A 20998-nucleotide genomic window follows, 5' to 3' on the forward strand; every position below is an offset into this window, starting at 1 on the left:
AGTTTAAGTGTGGTCCTGTTTTATTTGGCCTGGGGGCGGGAGAACACTGCATACAGCTAAATATGGATTTTAAAACACATCGAGCAAAGGGGGAGGGGGAGTGCTGATTATTAGGGATGAGCAAATATTTGCAAATAGCTGGAGTATCAGGGCTATCCAGCATACCACTGGAAACCTCTGCCCATCACTGCCGTTTGCTGCTACCATGAGACAGCAATGAATCCCAGCATAATGGGAAGTTAGCTTCTCCATCCTAACCTCAGGGGTGCAGGAAAAGAGAAGTTAACACCCTTGCCCTCCTGCTGGGAGGGAATGTGAGGATTTCCCCCACTGCTAGCAGCCTGGCTCCCTCTCATTGGAGGGCCAAGGATTGAAGGACACCTCCCCCTTCACAAAATCCTGCCTCCCCCTTCAGCCCAATGCACTCTAGGGTGTCAGCCCCAGATTTAAAGGGCCAGTGTATTCAGCAGCAGTCAGGTGACAGGAGTATTTCAGTCCCCTGGCTGTAACTGAAACATGCAGAGAACATGTCCCCTGATGACATTGCCAGGGGGAGTGAAAGGCCTCTGGGTTGCCCCCCCACAAGATAAATGCTCAGTAAGTGGAGGCGAAGGGGTTAAAGGCCACTGAGCTGCTACCTCACAAGATGACACCAGGTAAGAATAAGGGACAAGAGGGAGACCCAGGTCTGCTGGGGAGTAGTGGAGGGTGGGGAGTGGGATCCTGTGGGAAGGGGAGCAGAGAATGATGTTCTGCTTGTCTGAACGTTAATCCCACCCTCAGCCTATTTGCCCATCACTAGTTTACTAAGCAATGCTTCTGGTTTTGCTACCATTACAATGTGCAATGCTATGAAAAACCCTCAGACTGAACCCCACCCCTATTCTAGCCCCTTTCACAAGATCTATTACACTCGATGGCAAGTGATATGGTTACATGTACAAAGAACTTTTTCCTAGCCCTTGTGTTAGACAGGCTTGAGTACAGAGAAGGGATTTCAATGAGTTAGATGTCCCATTACCCAACAGGCAATGGCTGCCCTTCAACAAAACATAGCAAACAGAAAACAAAGAGCCATGCTGGAGGAGAGAAGTGCTACTCCGGCTGGAGAGGCTCAGTTAGACACAGGAGGAGGCAGGCCAGGGCGCCGGGTTTGAATAATTTTTGGCTTTGGAGAATTCTTTGGGTCCTCTTCTTCCTCTGTGTCGCTGTCGCAGACATGCACCACCACGCTCGGGGTGGACTCTGTCCCTGCATGCAGCTCGTACTTCTCCCCTGGAAGCAGACATAAGTGGTTAGGTCAAAGGTCACCAGAATGAGAGCGCCAAACATTGACTTTGGCCTTGTCTGTCTCCACGAATAGCCCTGATTCAGCAATCAGTGTAGCTGCACCATGGCTGAGCCTTAAGCTTAGACAAAGACACACAGGGGTTTGCTTTCAGGGGTGGCATCATTGTAGAAATTTTGGTGGTGCCCAGAACCCGCCCCCCCCCAAACTCCACCCCCCCCACCTGCCTAAGGCTCTGGGAGGCAGTTTGGGTGGGGGAGGAGGTCTGGGGTGCAGGCCCTGGGCTGGGGCAGGGGATTGGGGTGCAGGCTCCGGGAGGGAGTTTGGGTGCAAAAGGGGTGAGAGGTTGGGCTCTGAGAGGAAGTTTGGGTGTGTGTGGGGGTCTGGGGTGCAGGCTCTGGGAGGGAGTGCAGAGGGCTGGGGTGAAGGCTCTGGGAGGGAGTTTGGGGGGCAGGAGAGGGTGTGCGGGAAGGGGGTGGGGGTGCAGGCTTGGACCGAGCTTAGGTGCAGGCTGGGCTGGGGGTGGGGGTGGGGCTGTAGGCTCTGGGAGGGAGTTTGGCGGTTGGAGGGTGTGCGGAGCGAGGGGGTGCAGGGGTGAGGGCTGTGGGGTGGGGATCAGGGGTTTGTGAGGGGGCTCAGGGCTAGGGCTGGGGGGGGTTCATGATGCAGGAGGCGGCTCAGGGCTGAGGCAGAGGGTCAGGGTGACGGGGGATAAGGGCTCTGGGGTGTGGGAGGGGCTCAAGACTAGGGCAGAGGGTACAGGTGCGGGGGGGTGAGGGCTCTGGCTGGGGATGAGGGGTTTGGGGTGTTGGAGAGGCTCAGGATTAGGGCAGAGGACTCTGGCTGGGGGTGGGGGCTCTGGGGTGGGGCAGGGCTAGGGATGAGGAGTTTGGGGTGCAGGCAGGCTGCCCCGGGGCTGGGGCCAGAGAGGACTCCCCATCCAGTCCTCTCCCTGCCAGCAGCAGTGAGCTCTGGGGGAGGAGCCCGCCCTCTCCTCCCCAGGAGCACACTCACCCCCATCACTGTCACTGCACTTACTCCTAGGGCCCCTCTCAGGTCCAGGAAGCCCCCTCGCCTCGCCTGTGGTGGGGGCGGGGGCGGGGTGCTGCTATCACGTGTGCCTCCTCCCCTGCTGCTGCCCCTCACTGTAGCCTTACGGGGAGTGAGGGATGGGGCTGCCCCTGGCCCAGCGTGGGGAAGGAGCGGTGACTGCGGGTGGAGGGTCAGCCCTGTGCTGGTGGAGGGTCCTGCTGGAAAATGTAAGGGTCTGAGGTGGAAGGGCAGGGTAAGGGCAGCCTGCCCTGGCACTAGGGGATGGGGGGCACTAGGACCCTCCGTGGCAGCTGATGCTGGGAGCCAGCAGAGCGGAGGCAGCCCGGAGCTGGGGCCTGTGGGAGGCGCACGGGGGCAGCAAGTGGGGGCCGGGGGACACTCGGGGAAGCGCGCAGGAGCAGCAGGTGGGGCTGGGGGAGAGACCCAGCCCCAGACATTGGTGGAGCTGGGCCCCCGGGCCCTGAATATTGCTGGAGCCCGGGCACCACAGGCCCATACAACTCGCCAGGGGTCAGCACCCCTGCAACTACACCGAAAGCTGGCGACTGTTTCTGAATGCAAAGGCTATTCCCAAGTGTAGACGAGGCCTAAGGGTAGAATCCAGGATAATCTGGACTAGTTAAAAACAAACTGCACTAGTGCCTATGCTAGGATTTTCCACTCATGCAGCCACACTGAAATCACAGAGCAGACAAGGCTTAAATGTATATGTAAGGAGGGGAGAGATAAGGTAGCTGAGTGCCATGGAAATGGACCCAGCTCAAAACCACACCTCCTAAACCCTCTATCCACAGGGAGTTCAGCACTGGATTCAAATTTCATGGCTGCCCCTTGTATCTAAAATGGGCCAAACCTCAGTACCCCAGGCCCAAACTTCCTTAGACTCTGGGATCATTCAGATCCAGTTAAACACACTGCAGCTTGGTTCCATCTCTAATTTCTCTAGCTGCTGTAGCTGTAGGCTGTGAGGGAGAGGATTTGTTTATCACTGATAACAGTTCCAGCTATAAACATCTCTAAATACCCTTCACCATTGAAGTAGGCACAGCATCTACTTAGCACTTATGACAATCATCATCTTGGCCGACACACAGGGGACTGAACCAGAGACCTCTAGAGCTAAAAGCATGAGCGGCTATAGCCTGAGCCAGTGCTCTTTAGCAGTAGATGGAACACACTCATATCCTCTGCAGATCATGGAGTGGGACCTGTAACACACTCAGCAATGGGTTACACACTTATGCAGCACTTTGGATTTTCCAAGTGCTCTGTGCACATTCATTACTTAACCCTCCAATTTTCCCTGTGAAGTAGGTCAGTGTTGTGGAGGTGGAAATGGGGCAGGGAAGTGAAATGACTTGCCACAGCCCCAGCGTAAGAGCCAGATTTCAGAGTAGCAGCCGTGTTAGTCTGTATTCGCAAAAAGAAAAGGAGTACTTGTGGTACCTTAGAGACTAACCAATTTATTTGAGCATAAGCTTTCGTGACCTACAGTTCAATTTATTTGAAAGCTCATGCTCAAATAAATTGGTTAGTCTCTAAGGTGCCACAAGTCCTCCTTTTCTTTTTGCGAATACAGACTAACACGGCTGTTACTCTGAAACCTGTCATTATGCAAGGCACTGCATTTAGCCGTATGGAGTGGAAATCTATCAACTGCATGAAAAAACTTGTACAGATACAGACAGACATCATCTTCCTTTCCAAATGCAAGCAGATGGACATCGTACCAAAAGGACTGAAGGTAAAAAATCCATAACAATCTACATACCACACAGACTATGCTGACAGCTTGTGCCGCACGCTCTCAGAGTAAGAGCCAGGCTCAGAACTCAGTAATTCCCAGCTCTAAGTCCTGTGCACCATCTCCTAAACAATGCTGCCTCTGTTCAGTGTGGTACATGGGGCTGTAGCTAAGAATAATGGGATGGAATTAAGAAAAAGTAAATTTAAGAAAAATAACAGGAAAAATTTCAGATCGTGAGATCTGTGAGACACTGACCTGATCTCCCCAAGGAAGCAGGGGAAGTCTCATAGCTTGGCGGTTAAAACTCAACTAGAGAAAGCACTAGAAAATGTGTTGTGGGGAACAATCCTGGCCTGGCAGGGGCAGAGTAGATGACCTATTGGAATAGGTCGTTTCTGTCTTTTATGCCGGCAAGCACCAGTACACTTTATTTAAGTTTGACAAATTGCCTTATTAAGACTCTGACAAACACCATGATTAGCTACTGACAAACACTACTATGTCTTTGACAATCTCTGCTTTATATGACTGCTTTGAGTTAAGAGCGGCCAATGCAAATTTACAGTAAATACTCTAGGAGGAGAGCAAGGCACCATATAACTAGGTAAGATGGAACCCCAAAATCCTATTTGCCATAGAATAAATTGTTACTACTACTTATTTGTAGTATGGTAGTGCCTAGTAGCCCTAGTCATGAACCAGGACCTCCTTGTACTAGGGGCTATATAAATACAGAACTAAAAGATGCCCTGCCAGGTTTTATAAGTTACTGAGCCTGATCCCAAAAATCTTCATTCACATGATTCTTTACACACACCTTTTTGAATAAAAGATTGCAGGATCGGGCCCCTGTCATTCCAGGTAACTCTGCACCTGCTACAAGGCAAGCATGGTGTTTGTGCTGGTTTGCTGTTCATCTGAGTGAGGCTTAAAGGCTTGGGATTAGAGGACAGGGTGCATTTTTATCTGAAGGTGGGAGGCAACTGTACAATCAAGACAGTGAATAACTATTATAAATTAGGCTTCTTGCTGCAAGAGATATTTTATTGCTGTGATCCCATTAATGCTGACATTAAACTTCTCTATTTTTGGAAATCTTTTTCCTGGATCCAGATTGAGTAAAGCATTATGGGGCTTGCTGAGAAGCTAAAATGTAAAAAGAGAAACCACTCTTGGTCATGCTGTATGTGGTTTTGCACTGCCTATTTTCCCTGCAGGCTGCAGCTAATTTCTCAGCTATGGTCTGACGTCAATGCTGCCAACCACCACTGAGGGGCACATTGGTCACTGTCAGATGCAAACAGCTCTGTGGTGCAGTGCACAAACAAAGCTGGGCCATTTCTTATCACACCACGTACAGTAACTCACATTCACTGTCCTCTTAAAAGGTGATAATCCCAGTTCAGATGCCACATTCGTTTTTATGCTCAAATTCTTTCCCAAAGATGTCTTTCCACTGGAAAAGAGAAGTTGAAATAACTACAGACACTGGGACAAACATTCCCAAGCCTCTGGCACAAGCAACTGCAGCAGCAATTAATGTCATTTGAACGAATCAGTATTCAGTGCTCCCATAAATCGGTCCTGAAGGTGGCCAAGTGAAGAACAATTACTTGCCCGACAATAACAGATTCTTTGAGATGCTGTAGGCAGCGTGGAGCCTACTGTAGGAACACAAGCACCTCATGCACATGACACCGGAGTTTTCTTAATTAGCAGTGTCCATCAGGGCCATTCAGGCTGCCAGTTCCTGTGCTCTTGCACAAGGCCATAAAGGGCAGGGGGCTGCTGTAGTCCTCCCGCAGGTCCCTGCCAGTTCAAAGCCTATGTGGCTGAGGACTCCGAAAAGCGGGAATGGAGGGCTGGTTGTGGGATGCAAACTGCTTACACCATCTCAAAAACAGTGAGGGAAGATTACTTTTCTTCTTCAAGTATTTGTCAGTGTGGATCCCAGTGTAGGGGACAGGCAATCAATCAGTGTCCCTACCCCTGAAGTTCAGCTGCATCAAACGGAGATTAAAGTACTGCTGCCCTGAACATGGCCTCTGATTTGGCTGCCAGGTCAAATACATAATGCTGAACAGAAGTTAGCAGGTGACACTGCATTGCTGCCTTGTAGACCTGAGAGATCAGCATGTTTCTGAAGTGGGTGGAAGATGGTACCTGTGCCCTGGTGGAAAGTGCTTTGACATTTGGAGGGAGAGGCTCGCCAGCCAGCTGAAGCAGGTCGAAATACATTACATGATCCACTTCAAGGATTCTCTGTGACAAGATAGCCTTTCAAGGCACCAGATATAGCCGAGAAGAGGTGAGGCGAGAACCCAAACTGTTTAGTCCTGCTGAGGTAATATAGAAAGGCTCTGGAGTCATACAGAATATGGAGCTTCTTTTCTCCCGGCATTGAGTGCAGTTTCAAGAAGATGACTGATAGGGTAATGGATTGGTTCAGGCGAAATTCCAACTCCACCTTAGGGATGACTTTGGGGTACAGTTTCACCACCATCCTGTCCCTTTGGAAGGGTGTGTAAAACAATCCGGACATAAAAGCTTGGAACTTGCTGATTGTCCATGCTGACATAATGGCCATGAGAATATCTGTCTTGATGATAAGGCGGTATTGTGATGCTGGCAGACCAGGTACCAGCTCATGCCAAGGCCCTTAGGCTTCAACTGAACACTGACAAATGCATAGCTGGAAACCAGTCTGGCTCACCTGTGTGTGAGTATTGTTAAACTAGGTATTAGGTTTATAAAATGTATTTAGTGTTTTGGACTTTATGAAATGCTTTTATGAATTGCTGCATGCATCAGTCTCATTTATCATATCTGTATCACGGTATATGGTAATATTTAAGAGTTCACTCAAACTATAAACTGGAGGAGAGAAGCATTAACAAGTATGAAATAGTGGTTTGCCACAGGTGTATCTCCTGCCCAATAAAAGAAGACCCATAGACCCCAGACAAACCATTGCAGAACATCAGAGGACAAAAGACTTTGTTAATTGCACCCCTCCACACCAATGAAGAGGAGACATGCCGGTGGACTCTTCCCATCAGCTTGAACTCTGGGGGAAGGGAATAAAAATCCCTGACAAGAAGAAACTATCTTTATGCTGCTTGGACTCTGAGGGGCAAGGATTACTAAGCATGAGCAAAAGCTCCACAGTGCTAAGATGGGGTAGCCCTAAAGGACATATAAAGATTATGTAAGCAGGGGAATAGTCCCGCTATTGTGGGAAACTTTCCTGGCTTCTGCACTACCCCAGTGAAGTGGGCTAGCGAAAGGATCTGAGTACTCGCTCTCACTTCCTTTACCCAGTGGCCTCCCTGCCCTTGAGGACTCCCTTTCCACTCTCCTGTCTGGCAGAGTCCTCGTAACCCCAACAAGGCTGGGCCCAGGATTCCTGGGGGGCTCGACCCGCAACCCTGCTGTGGTCACCTAGGACGGGGCTAGGGTGTCCCCACTCCAGGGTACTCTCTCTGCACTGGGCACTTCTCTGACCCACTGATCATTACATACAATTTGAAGCAAATGAATGTTATTTAATCAACAATTAATTTTAAAAGGAATAAGGGAAAATGGGAAAAGTTAAAGGAAACATCACCCCGCTCTGTGGCAGGGAACATCACAAACAGTGTCTCTGGAATGTCAGGGCAGTTCACCGTCTGTTCCTTGTAAGTCCCAGGCCGCCTTCTCAGGCCCTGGCTGTGCTGCAGGGATGCTGTGGGTTGGACACTCTCTTTGGTGCACGCTCTCAGGCTCTAGGTGGCAGGACCCTTCTTCTCAGCGTTGCCCCCACCCTGTCAGGGTTACCAATCCCTCTCCGAGTCTGGCCTGCAGAGCCTCCTGGCTGAGGTGTCTCCCTGTGCTGGCCCCGCTGCCCAGGGTCCCCCCTCACTCTCCCCAGCTGCTTACGACACCCGGCTCCGGACTGCTCCAGCCCCAGCTCCACTCTGCCTCAGCAGGGCTGCTGCTCTGCCTCCAGCTCCCTGCGCTGCTTCTCTGGCCCCTCTAGGTCTGGTTGCTGCAGCTCTCCTCCCAGGACAGGTCTGCTCTGCAGGCTGCTTCTGCGACTCTGCTCCCAGCACTGACCTGCTTCGTGGGGCTGCTTTTCTGGCCCCTCTAGGTCTGGTTGCCGCAGTTGTCCTCGCAGGGCAAGTCTGCTCTCTCTGGGCTGTGCCTCTGGCTTTGGGGCTGCAGCTCTGATCCCAGCTCAGCTTGGGCCCCTGCTTTCTCCTTAGCTGGGCCCCACTCTGTCTGACCCAGGCAATTCCAGCTCACACGGAAAACAGGACCTCCCTGGACTCCTGACTCCCTGATTAGCCTGCCCGCCCTGTCATTCAGGCTGACTTGGAGCATTGGCCTCTCCCCATTTTACCTAGGGACTGTCAGTCTCAGGGTCCTGACTCCCCATCAACCCTTCCCCCTTTTAGTACTGCAAGCTAGCAACTAAAACACCCCCACTGAAGGTTAGTAAGGGGACAACAGTCCCCTTACACTTATTATAGAAGCTTCTATCAGCTTTTGGAACCTAAGACTGTAACTCATAGAATATCAGGGTTGGAAGGGACCTCAGGAGGTCATCTAGTCCAACTCCCTGCTCAAAGCAGGACCAATCCCCAACTAAATCATCCCAGACAGGGCTTTTTCAAGCCTGACCTTAAAAACATCTAAGGAAGGGGATTCCACCACCTCCCTAGGTAACCCATTCCAGTGCTTCATCACCCTCCTAGTGAAAACGTTTTTCCTAATATCCAACCTAAACCGCCCCCACTGCAACTTGAGACCATTACTCCTTGTTCTGTCATCTGCTACCACTGAGAACAGTCTAGATCCATCCTCTTTGGAACCCCCTTTCAGGCAGTTGAAAGCGGCTATCAAATCCCCCCTCATTCTTCTCTTCCATAGACTAAACATCCCCAGTTCCCTCAGCCTCTCCTCATAACTCATGTGTTCCAGTCCCGTAATCATTTTTGATGCCCTCCGCTGGACTCTTTCCAATTTTTCCACATCCTTCTTGTAGTGTGGGGCCCAAAACTGGACACAGTACTCCAGATGAGGCCTCACCAATGCCGAATACAGGGGAATGATCATATCCCTCGATATGCTGGCAATGCTCCTACTTATACAGCCCAAAATGCTGTTAGCCTTCTTGGCAACAAGGGCACACTGTTGACTCATATCCAGCTTCTCGTCCACTGTAACCCCTAGGTCCTTTTCTGCAGAACTGCTGCCTAGCCACTTGGTCCCTAGTCTGTAGCAATGCATGGGATTCTTCCACCCTAAATGCACTTGTCCTTGTTGAACCTCATCAGATTTCTTTTGGCCGAGTCCTCTAATTTGTCTAGGTCCCTCTGTATCCTATCCCCACCCTCCAGCATATCTACCACTCCTCCCAGTTTAGTGTCATCTGAAAACTTGCTAAGGGTGCAGTCCACACCATCCTCCAGATCATTAACTCATAGAGTCATAGAATATCAGGATTGGAAGGGACCTCAGGAGGTCATCTAGTCCAACCCCCTGCTCGAAGCAGGACCAATCCCCAACTAAATCATCCCAGCCAGGGCTTTGTCAAGCCTGACCTTAAAAAAACTTCTAAGGAAGGAGATTCCACCACCTCCCTAGGTAACGCATTCCAGTGTTTCACCACCCTCCTAGTGAAAACGTTTTTCCTAACCCTACCCCCTCAGGTTGAAGTCTCCATCCCTGCAGCCTGCTGCGGGGTTGAAGGCCCAGAGCTGCCTCCCCGGCTGAATCCCCATCCCTAGCACCCCCACCACCGGCTGAAGCCCAGATCCCGGGGCTGAAACCCTGATCCTTGCCCCCACCCAAGCCATGAGCGGTGGGACTTGAAGCCAAGAGCCAGGGCTAAATCTTGGATCCCTGGTGCTCCCCCAGGCAGAATTGCTCACCCCCCAAGCTGCACTGCAAGTGCAGAGAAGTCCAGGGGGCAGCTCCACCCCCCCGCACACACACACACTGCTCCTTCTCTCCCCCCACCCACCAGATCAGAGGCAAGAAGCTGGTGCCAGGCTGTGCATGCAGGGTAGCTGCTCCTCTGGCTGGAGCCATGGAGCAGGCAGCCGTGGTGCTCCTAGCTCCCAGCCCCTTTGCTCAAGCAGCCGGTAAGAGCTGCCGGGTTGGGGGACCCGGCTCCAGGGCTGGCAGAGCCCTCAGGGAACAGGGACCACAGGAGAGCCCTCCTGGCACACAGCCCCTAGCGACCCCTCTCCCTGCACCCTGAGCTACCCCCTGCCCGCACACAGCCCCTCGGTGCCCCCCTGCCTGCACCCTGAGCTACCCCCTGCCCGCACACAGCCCCTCGGTGCCCCCCTGCCTCTCCAAATGACTTCTCTTTCTGAAACAAAACTAAAGGTAAACATGGGGTAGATTAAGATTTTGTAACCCATGTACACTACAAAATCTTACTGTGCTCACAAGAACATTCTTCTGCAGTCAAATTTACGACAGGGAGTGGTGGTGGCAATTGCTCTGAGCAACCTGAAACAGGGCTAGACTGCAGCCATGGGAAGTTAGTTCGATCTTTACTCCAGAAATGTCAGAGAAGTGTGTATGTTCTTTTACTGATGACCTACAAAAACAATTCATGTCTTTGAAATAAAGACTTCAGTAGCTGACAACAGTCAGGTTATAGGTCAGACATGCGGAGACGAGTTTTCCATTGCTCACGGTAGCCGTAATGGCATTACTCAGCATCTCCAAACAAAAAAACACTCGGGCGCCGAACGAACTAAGTGCAACTCAAGTGTTTCCGAATTTTTTGTTAAGCAAAACACAGAAGCTGATCAAATACATGCAAGTGAGGGACTGTTTACTTACCATTCTGTGCACCAAGGACACAGTTTCAGATCTAGTGATTGTATCTCACAATTGATTAAAAAACTTTACCAACCCAAGTTTTCGTCTGCGCATACAAAATCTGAGGGAATAATCTGCAATGTATTAGCTCCATTATCAACAGAAGAACTGCAGTGTGATGTAGAGAAGTGCTCGTTTATCATGCTTAGCATGGATGCATCAAACCAAAAGGACCAAAAGCTATTCCCTGTTCTCGTGAGCTATTTTCTTCCAATTAGAGGGGTAAAAACAAAAATTGAGTTTTCTTCTCTATCATGTGAAACTTCTGATGTGCAGCGCGCGTGAATTTCTATATCAATTGATGGAGAAACATTCTCAGAGTATGTCTACACTACGAAATTAGGTCGATATTTTAGAAATTGATTTTTAGAAGTCGATTTTATACAGTCGATTGCGTATGTCCACACTAAGCGCATTAAGTCGGCGGCGTGCATCCTCACTATCCTGGTTAGCATCGACTTACAGATCGGTGCACTATCGGTAGCTATTCCACAGTTCCCGCAGTCTCTGCTGCCCACTGGAATTCTGGGTTAAGCTCCCAATGCTTGATGGGGCAAAAACATTGTCGCAGGTGGTTTTGTGTACATGTCATCAGTCGCCCCTCCCTCCGTGCAAGCAACGGCAGACAATCGTTTCATGCCTTTTCTTCGTGCAGATGCCAGACCACGGCAAGCGTGCAGTGCACTCAGCTCAGCTCACAGACACCGTGGTAGAGTAGAGAAGGCAAGATATCTTTATTTGGATGATCCTACACTCCCAAGAAAACGCAAGCCACGGAGACGGCTCGACCGCGGAAGCCGTTCTCACACCTACAGTGACCCCAAAGAGTATTTTCATCAAATGTATGTCGGGATCATTGATGCTTGCAAAGCTGCCACTGAACAGAGGTTTGTATGTGTATGTTTACCTCCTTTAACTTTATAAATAACTCTCATTTCCTTTAGCTAGTTTATTATAGGACTGGCTACAAGCGTTGTCTTTGTAAGATCTAAAGTGCAACTGACCTGGGAAAGTGACTGGTCCTTTGGGACTGAGAGTAACTGGAATATTATCGTGATTTTTGGTGTATGAGACCATCTATCACAAAGTTCAGTTTGTCTTGCCACCTAAAAGCTTGAGTACCCAAGATGACTATATGGGACTTCATGGTTGGGCTGTTACAGTGCTGAGGAGGTCACACTGGATGCTAGGTTGGGGAATTCAAAGTCTAGAATTCACAACCAGATTTGTGGGTGTGCCCTGCTTCTTAACAGTCTGCCCTGAGGTTGGTACTCATGCTTTCGAGCCACTCCTGACAGCTTGACAAATATGTTGAGTACTCCCAGAGCAGTTCAATAAAAGTCTTCATAAGCTTTAGAAGGATGACACTGAGGCCCATAATGGAGTTAGGTCTCTGACTGGAGAGCAAGCATGAAGAAAGCCCCTGAATACCATAGGATGTGAGAAGACTGAGTGCGACCTTACTGGAGCTTAACATGCCAATATTGTAGAAAGGTAGACTTTACGAGAGTTAAACACTAGTCCCATGTGTTTCTGGAGCAGGATATGGTCTAAGATCTTTGGTATCAGGGACTCCACTGGCTCAATATTATTCTGAGTTGCGCACATGGATAATCTTATCCATTTGGAGGATTAAGTTTTCCTGGTGGAACATTTGTTGCTCTGCATAAGAATTTTCTGACCTGGTAGGGAGCAGTCTCTGTCAGTGTTGCTCAGCTAGCCAACATCCAGCCATCAGATGCAGTGACTGTGGGCCTGGGTGAAATATCTGATTATGGTTCTGGGGTACTATGTCAGGCAAGTTGGAAGGTGTATAGGATGCTGCCGAGACATCTGCAGCAGATCTAATAATCAAAACTATTTTGGCCAGTATGGGGTTATCATGACGACTCAGGCCTTATCCTATATGACCTTGGATATTATTCTGGGAATCAGAGGAATTGGTGGGAATGCATACAGGAGCACTTGGTGGTATCCTCTGTGGTGAACAAATCTGATGGGAGTCCACCACTAATGGAATATCAGGTCTAGGATGGATTTCTGTAGTAAATGCTTCTGTTTGGTTAGCACGATTCTGCTCAGGAAGTCTGCTAGGTAATTGCTGGTCTCTGGAAGATTTAGAGCTTGTGGGGTCACCTCATGCTGATGACACCAAACTTAATGGCTTCCAGGCAGAGGGGATAATCACTCACCACCTTACTTGTTTACATAGCGAATTGCCAACATGTTGTCTGTTAGAATCTGTACCTTGGAATTCTGCAGAATGGGCAAGAATGTTATAAAGGGCTAGCCTGATGATCCTTAATTCCATGACGTTCATGTGTAGCTTCAAATTGTCCTGAGCCCATGTGCCTGGAGGTGTTTCAGGTGGGCCCCTCAGCCTGTCCCTGGTGTGTCCATGATAAACATTGTCTGGGGGAGGGGGAACCAAAAATGTCACCTTTCTCCTCATGTTCATGTCTAGCCACCAAGCCAGCTTTTGCAATACTTGAGATGGGTCTTTATTGCACTTGCTCATATGATGTCTGGATGGGGCATACACAGATCTCAGCCACAAGTATAAAGGTTATAGGAGAAGTCTGGCAAGTGGCATCTCACATATGCACACTGACGTATGGCCTAATAGCCCTGGACATATACACACTGTCATTGTTGGTTTCACTTGTAGGTTAAGCACCACTGAGTGAAGGGATAAGAACCTGTCCTCTGGTAGGTAAGCTCTTGCTGATCTGGAGTCAATCGGAGCACCTCTGAACAGTATTGTCCAATGATTACTCAGTTCACTGAAGTCAAAAATCAAAGCTCAGAAGTGGGTCTGAAGATATTCATAAGTTTTCAGAGTTTAGCCTGAGTTAAGAACTAGGGGGCTGACACCTGGACATGGGCAGTAAGGGGGAAATGAAGCACAGAGTGCATGCACAGCCCTGATGGACACTGCTAGCCCAGAAAAATCCAGTGTTGCATGCATGTAGTTCATGCACGCCTGGAGTGGGACCCATGCTGACACAAACTCAGAGAAGAACCTCAGTTATACCCACCCAAAAAATGTGGATACAATTTTGTATTCACGATTATTAACGCCTACGAAATCGTGGATCAAAATATGGAAGCCTTGTTAAGGCTGGACTGAAAATGAGGCCAATGTTACTAATGTATTAGAACATAGTCATGTACAATCCATAGGGTTTTTATAAAAATAGAATCCGGTGCTACATTTTAATGGTTGTTCAGGTCTTTAAAAATACTACTACTAAAGTGCTATTAGTAGCTCAGATACCAAGGTAATAATGACAGGATGAAAAAGATAGATCTTCCCACTTTTTAAAGTGACACCGTAAGGCAAAAAATCACGGGCCAAATCCCCAACAGGTATAAACTGATGAGTCTCCATTTAAGTGATCGGTGTTTTGGTGATAAAATCTGAGTCCAAATTAGGATACAGGCCTAACGAAATGGGAGCTACACCAATTGACACTTGCTGATTTATTTAGATTGTGGCAGTGGCAAAATATGCTAGGCACTCTCCAAACACAGAGGAGAAGTTTTAATTAGGATCTACAATTATAAATATAAAGGCACTGTCAGATAGTGTGATGACTCAGCAGAAAAACACAATGGCAGTCAGCAAGGTCTCTACCTCAATATTTAGCCTTTGTTCTAAGGAAACAAAATAAATTAATCTGATCAGAATGAGAAATAGGAATCTCCCCAGGTTGACGTTCACCCACTCATTTCAGGTGCTGAAGTCTAACTTCCCAAAGGCATTTTCCTTTTCCTCCTGCCTTCCTATGCATCTATGCAAGAGGACTGAAGAGGACCTGAAGGTTAACCAAAGGAGATTCAGTTAACAGGTATGTTTGGAGTGAAGGACTGAAACAATCACTAAGAAAGCTGACTATTATAAATCTGCCCCATTAAGTACATTACTTAGTACTCAGATGTAAGGGGAAACTGACAACAACACAGCCTGCGACCCTGATTCATTTGGAAGAAATGTGTTTTTAGTTTCAAAAACTCTCTTCTAAATCCTCAAAGTGGGGATTATGCTTTAAATCTTTATTAAAACATACTGGACCAAATGGTCCCTTCTGACCTAAATATCTATGAATCTATGAATCTAAATTCAGCCCCAGTGCAAGTGGGAGCAACTCCATGGACTGCAACAGATCTGCACCCGCTTACCCAAGGGATGGATTACCCAATAGGCAGACTACGGATGTGCTTAGGGCACCAGCAAAGCAGGGGGCACGAAAAAAAAGATTTTTTTTTTTAAAAAATTGATATTTGATATTTCAAAAAAAGCATCAAAGTAGTCATAATGGGAAAAATCAGAACTTTGTGAGACTTCCTTACACTCCACTACACACTCTTCACCCATTTTTCTGTTCTCTTTTTATTACTTATCCCCACCTAAACCAGGGGGGCGTCCTACTCACGTAGATTGAAATAATGCAAGGAAATCAGATCCTGTCATGTATTTTGCAATATCACATCGGACTTTTACCAATGGCAAACAAACAAGATATTGTCCACAAAAAATATTTTTTGGCATGAAAGGGAATGGTGAGAAATACACTCAAGAATGGCTACTGTATTCACCATCAGCAGGGTCTGTGTACTGTTTTGTTTGCAAACTTTTTGCATATAAACCTTCAACATCCCGGTTTGCTGTAGATGGATTTAGTGACTGGCGGAATACTGTTTTAATTGAACAACATGAAAATAGCACTATTCACAGAGATTCAATGTTGACATATTTAAATCGAAGCAGGGCTTTGGATTGACACAAAAATTGGAAGAACAAATTAAAGGGGAGCATGAATACTGGCAACATGTCTTGCAGAGTTATAGCTGTTGTTCAAACATTAGCTGAATGTGGTCTGCCTTTCTGGGGATCAAATGACACATTTGGATCATTGCAGAATGGAAATTTCTTGGGATTGTTGGAGCTTGTGGCTCAGTTTGACACATTTTTAGCAGGCCATATCTCAAAATATGGGAATGCTGGCAAAGGTAACCCATCATACTTCTCCAAGACAATATGTGATGAACTCATTCATAGATATTTAGGTCAGAAGGGACCATTATGATCATCTAGTCTGACCTCCTGCACAACGCAGGCCACAGAATTTCACCCACCACTCCTGCAAAAAAACCTCACACCTATATCTGTGCTATTGAAGTCCTCAAATCGTAGTTTAAAGACTTCAAGGAGCAGAGAATCCTCCAGCAAGTGACCCGTGGCCCATGCTACAGAGGAAGGCGAAAAACCTCCAGGGCCTCTTCCAATCTGCCCTGGAGGAAAATTCCTTCCCGACCCCAAATATGGCGATCAGCTAAACCCTGAGCATATGGGCAAGATTCATCAGCCAGATACTACAGAAAATTCTTTCCTGGGTAACTCGGATCCCCCCCCATCTAATATCCCATCACAGGCCATTGGGCCTATTTACCATGAATATTTAATTACCAAAACCATGTTATCCCATCAGACCATCTCCTCCATAAACTTATTGAGTTTCATCTTAAAGCCAGATAGATCCTTTTGCCCCCACTGCTTCCCTTGGAAGGCTATTCCAAAACTTCACTCCTCTGATGGTTAGAAACCTTCGTCTAATTTCTAGTCTAAATTTCCTGGTGACCAGTTTATATCCATTTGTTCTTGTGTCCACATTGGTACTCAGCTTAAATAATTCCTCTCCCTCTCCGGTATTTATCCCTCTGATCTATTTATAGAGAGCAATCATATCTCCCCTCAACCTTCTTTTAGTTAGGCTAAAGAAGCCAAGCTCCTTGAGTCTCCTTTCATAAGACAGGTTTTCCATTCCTCGGATCATCCTACTAGCCCTTCTCTGTACCTGTTCTAGTTTGAATTCATCCTTCTTAAACATGGGAGACCAGAACTGCACACAGTATTCCAGATGAGGTCTCACCAGTGCCTTTTATAACGGTACTAAAACCTCCTTATCCCTACTGGAAATACCTCTCCTGATGCATCCCAAAATCGCATTAGCTTTTTTCACGGCCATATCACATTGGCAGCTCATGGTCATCCTACGATCAACCAATAGTCCAAGGTCCTTTTCCTCCTCCGTTACTTCTAATTGATGCGTCCCTAGCTTATAACTAAAATTCTTGTTATTAATCCCTAAATGCATGACGTTACACTTCTCACTATTAAATTTCATCCTATTACTATTACTCCAGTTTACAAGGTCATCCAGATCCTCCTATAGGATATCCCTGTCCTTCTCTAAATTGGCAATACCTCCCAGCTTTGTATCATCTGCAAACTTTATTAGCACACTCCCACTTTTTGTGCTGAGGTCAGTAATAAAAAGATCAAATAAGATTTGTCCCAAAACCGATCCTTGGGGAACTCCACTGGTAACCTCCCTCCAGCCTGACAGTTCACCTTTCAGTAGGACCCACTGTAGTCTCCCCTTTAACCAGTTCCTTATCCACCTTTCAATTTTCATATTGATCCCCATCTTTTCCAGTTTAACTAATAATTCCCCATGTGGCACGGTATCAAACGCCTTACTAAAATCTAGGTAAATTAGATCCAGTGCATTTCCTTTGTCTAAAAAAATCTGTTACTTTCTCAAAGAAGGAGATCAGGTTGGTTGGCATGATCTACCTTTTGTAAAACCATGTTGTATTTTGTCCCATTTACCATTGATTTCAATGTCCTTAACTACCTTCTCCTTCAAAATTTTTTCTAAGACCTTGCATTCTACAGATGTCAAACTAACAGGCCTATAATTACCCTGATCACTTTTTTTCCCTTTCTTAAAAATAGGAACTACGTTAGCAATTCTCCAATCATACGGTACAACCCCTGAGTTTACAGATTCATTAAAAATTCTTGCTAATGGGCTTGCAATTTCATGTGCCAATTCCTTTAATATTCTTGGATGAAGATTATCTGGGCCCCCCGATTTAGTCCCACTAAGCTGTTTGAGTTTCAAAGTATTTGTTTAGATATTGGGCCACGCCTAGATTATTCTTGACCTCCACTCCATCCTCAGTGTTTAGCGGTCGCACTTCTTCTTTCTTTGTTTTCTTCGTATTTATATGACTATAGAACCTTTTACTATTGGTTTTAATTCCCTTTGCAAGGTCCAACCCTACTTGACTTTTAGCCTGTCTCACTTTATCCCTACATGTTCTGACCTCAATAAGGTAGCTTTCCTTGCTGATCCCTCCCTTCTTCCACTCCCTGTATGCTTTCTGCTTTTTCTTAATCACCTCTCTGAGATGCTTGCTCATTCAGCTTGGTCTACAACTCCTGCCTATGAATTTTTTCCCCTTTCTTGGGATGCAGGCTTCCGATAGCTTCTGCAGCTTTGGTTTAAAATAATCCCAGGCCTCCTCTATCTTTAGATCTATAAATTCTTCAGTCCAATCCACTTCCCTAACTAATTTCCTTAATTTTTGAAAGTCAGCCCTTTTGAAATCAAAAACCCTAGTTGCAGATTTATTTTTGTTAATCCTTCCGTTCAGTTTGAACTGAATTAGCTTATGATCACTTGAGCCAAGACTATCCCCTACAACCATTTCTTCTATGAGGTCCTCACTACTCACCAAAACCAAATCTAAAATGGCATCCTCTCTAGTCGGTTCAGCAACTACTTGCTGAAGGAATCCATCAGCTATCACATCTAGGAAAATCTGAGCCCTATTATTATTACTAGCACTCTTCCTCCAGTCTATATCTGGGAAGTTAAAGTCTCCCATGATCACACAGTTTCCATTAGTATTTACTTTACTGAAAACATTAAAAAGGGCTCTATCCATATCCAAATTACATCCCAGCAGTCTATAGCACACCCCAAGCACTATCCCAGGCGAGGCTCTAATAGTTTTCTTCCCCAATGTAATTTTTGCCCAGACGGACTCAGTCATATCCATTTCATTGCTTCTTATTTCTTTACATTCTACCTCATCACTGATATACAATGTTACTCCACCACCTTTACCTTTATTTTGAACTTTCCTAAACAGCACATACCCCTTAATATGAGTAGTCCAGTCATGACTACTATTCCACCATGTTTCTGTTATCCCTATAATATCTGGTTTTACTTCCTGCACGAGTAGCTCTAGTTCCTCCATTTTGTTACCTAGGCTCCTCAAATTAGTGTACAAACATCTTAATTTTTGCTGTTTGGCCTCACTCACATTATGTACCCTATTAGGCATGGTCATTCTACAGCCACTATAACCTATTAGACTGGTATCTACACTGCCCTTCCTCCTACCCATGGCTGTATCCTTTCTTACTTCGTTTTCTTTCCTCTCAATTCTAAAATCCGGCATGGAGATTACCTGGACATCTCCCAACCATCTCCCCCAAATTCCTAGTTTAAAGCTCTCTTAATCAGTCATGGTCTAATGAGTGACAAAGTCTGTTCAACTATTGTGGATGAAATCATTACTGCTGGGTACTTCAGTTTATCTGTCATCTCTTCACCTGAGCTTTCACAGTTTGATCAATTGAGTATTGTACTAAGATATGCATCTCCCACAGATGGAAAACCAGTTGAACGATTTATAACATTCCTCAATTTGAAAAGCCACACTGGTGAAGAAATGGCACATCAAGTACTGCATTATCCGTGCCAAGTTTGCAAAATAGATTTCTCGAAGTGCCGAGGTCAATTTTATGACAATGCTGCCAACATGTCAGGGCGTTATCAAGGAATGCAGAAGAAGCTTTTAGAACAGAACAAATATGCCATATTCGCACCATGTGCTGCGCACTCTCTCAATCTTGTTGGCCGCAGAGCTGTTGATTGTTGTCCGGTGGCAGTACGTTTTTTCTCAACAGTCCAGTTACTTTATACATTTTTCTCTGCCTCAACACACCGATGGGCAGTTCTTAAAACATATTTGGGCAATGATCGTGTGTTGAAATCTCTTTCTAATACTCGCTGGGAGGCACATGCAGTGGCAACAAGTGCAATTCTGGAGTCCTACTCAAAGATTGTGGATGCATTAGAAAGTATAGCTGAAGACCAATCACAAAAGGGAGAAACTATACGAGAGGCAGAAACACTGAAAACAAGATGCAAGAACTGGAGTTTGTATTCATGTTGACCATGTGGAATGAAATTTTACAACACTTTTACCACACAAGTCAAGCTCCCCAAGAAAAAGAATTGGATTCGAAAACATATGCAGACCTCTGTCAATCATTAGCAGACAACTTACACACTTTGAGGAATGATTTTGAAAGACTTGAAGACATATCAAAAGATATCTTGCCTGATACGAACTACAAAGAAGCCCAGTCCCACAAGTGAATCAGGAAAAAACAAGCAAATGATAGCAGTGCAACAGAAACGGCACTGAATCCTAGAGACAAATTTCGCGTATCTACTTACTACGCTCTAATTGATACACTTGAAGCTCATATGAAGAGGAAATATTCACAAGGTTCCCAAAAGCTAGTTGACTCATACCCTGTTGACTTGAACATGAATCTCTGTGGAGAAGTATGGCAGTTCCACTGTTATATGCGCACAACGTTTAATGAAATAGGAAAAATGAAATTCAGTCACATTGATCTTCATGACAAAATATTGAAAGACAGAATACAATGTGTATTTCCAAATGTAGAGATCACACTACGTATTTTTCTAACATTGATGATTACTAACTGCTCCGCAGAATGCTCTTTTTCTCAGCTGAAAAGAATAAAAAACCTTCAAGAACAAGAATGTGTCCAGACAGACTTGATTCACTTTCCCTATTGTTGAATGGAAGTGGACATACTTCATCGAGTCAGCTTCAATGAATTTATCCAGAATTTTGCAATCAGAAAATCTAAAAAGAGCCTATTTTAATTTCAGCATACATGTAAATTTTGTGTAATTTCGAAAAATAAAATTTTATTTTACGGTATAGTATTGTTTTTATTTTGAATTACGTATCGGGGAGCACCATAATCTTTTCAGTCCTTAGGGCCTCTAAAGGTCTTAATCCAGCCCTGGCTGGATTAGAGTTGTTGTTTCAACTTTAAT

At 46.3% G+C, this 20998-nt stretch overlaps 1 protein-coding gene and 1 long non-coding RNA gene across 4 annotated transcripts in view; one reads left to right on the forward strand and one right to left on the reverse strand.

Moving 5' to 3' along the window:
• Positions 1–575: 575 nt before the first annotated feature.
• LOC311517921 lies at positions 576–20805 on the forward strand. The gene is made up of 4 exons (XR_014710818.1): positions 576–656; positions 11626–11857; positions 14708–14821; positions 19504–20805. It is a non-coding gene; the product is annotated as an uncharacterized lncRNA (long non-coding RNA).
• RCAN2 (regulator of calcineurin 2) overlaps positions 655–20998 on the reverse strand; it is a 164619-nt gene continuing 144275 nt past the window's right edge. For all 3 annotated transcript variants that reach the window (XM_084623209.1, XM_084623211.1, XM_084623210.1), the window contains one exon: positions 655–1275. In XM_084623209.1, coding sequence (XP_084479335.1) covers positions 1115–1275 — 161 coding nt within the window. In that variant the 3' untranslated portion in view covers positions 655–1114. The remainder of the gene's footprint in view (positions 1276–20998) is intronic.

This window comes from Lepidochelys olivacea, assembly GCF_965140295.1.
Source record: "Lepidochelys olivacea isolate rLepOli2 genome assembly, chromosome: 3".
In the NCBI taxonomy this organism is placed as follows: domain Eukaryota; kingdom Metazoa; phylum Chordata; order Testudines; family Cheloniidae; genus Lepidochelys; species Lepidochelys olivacea.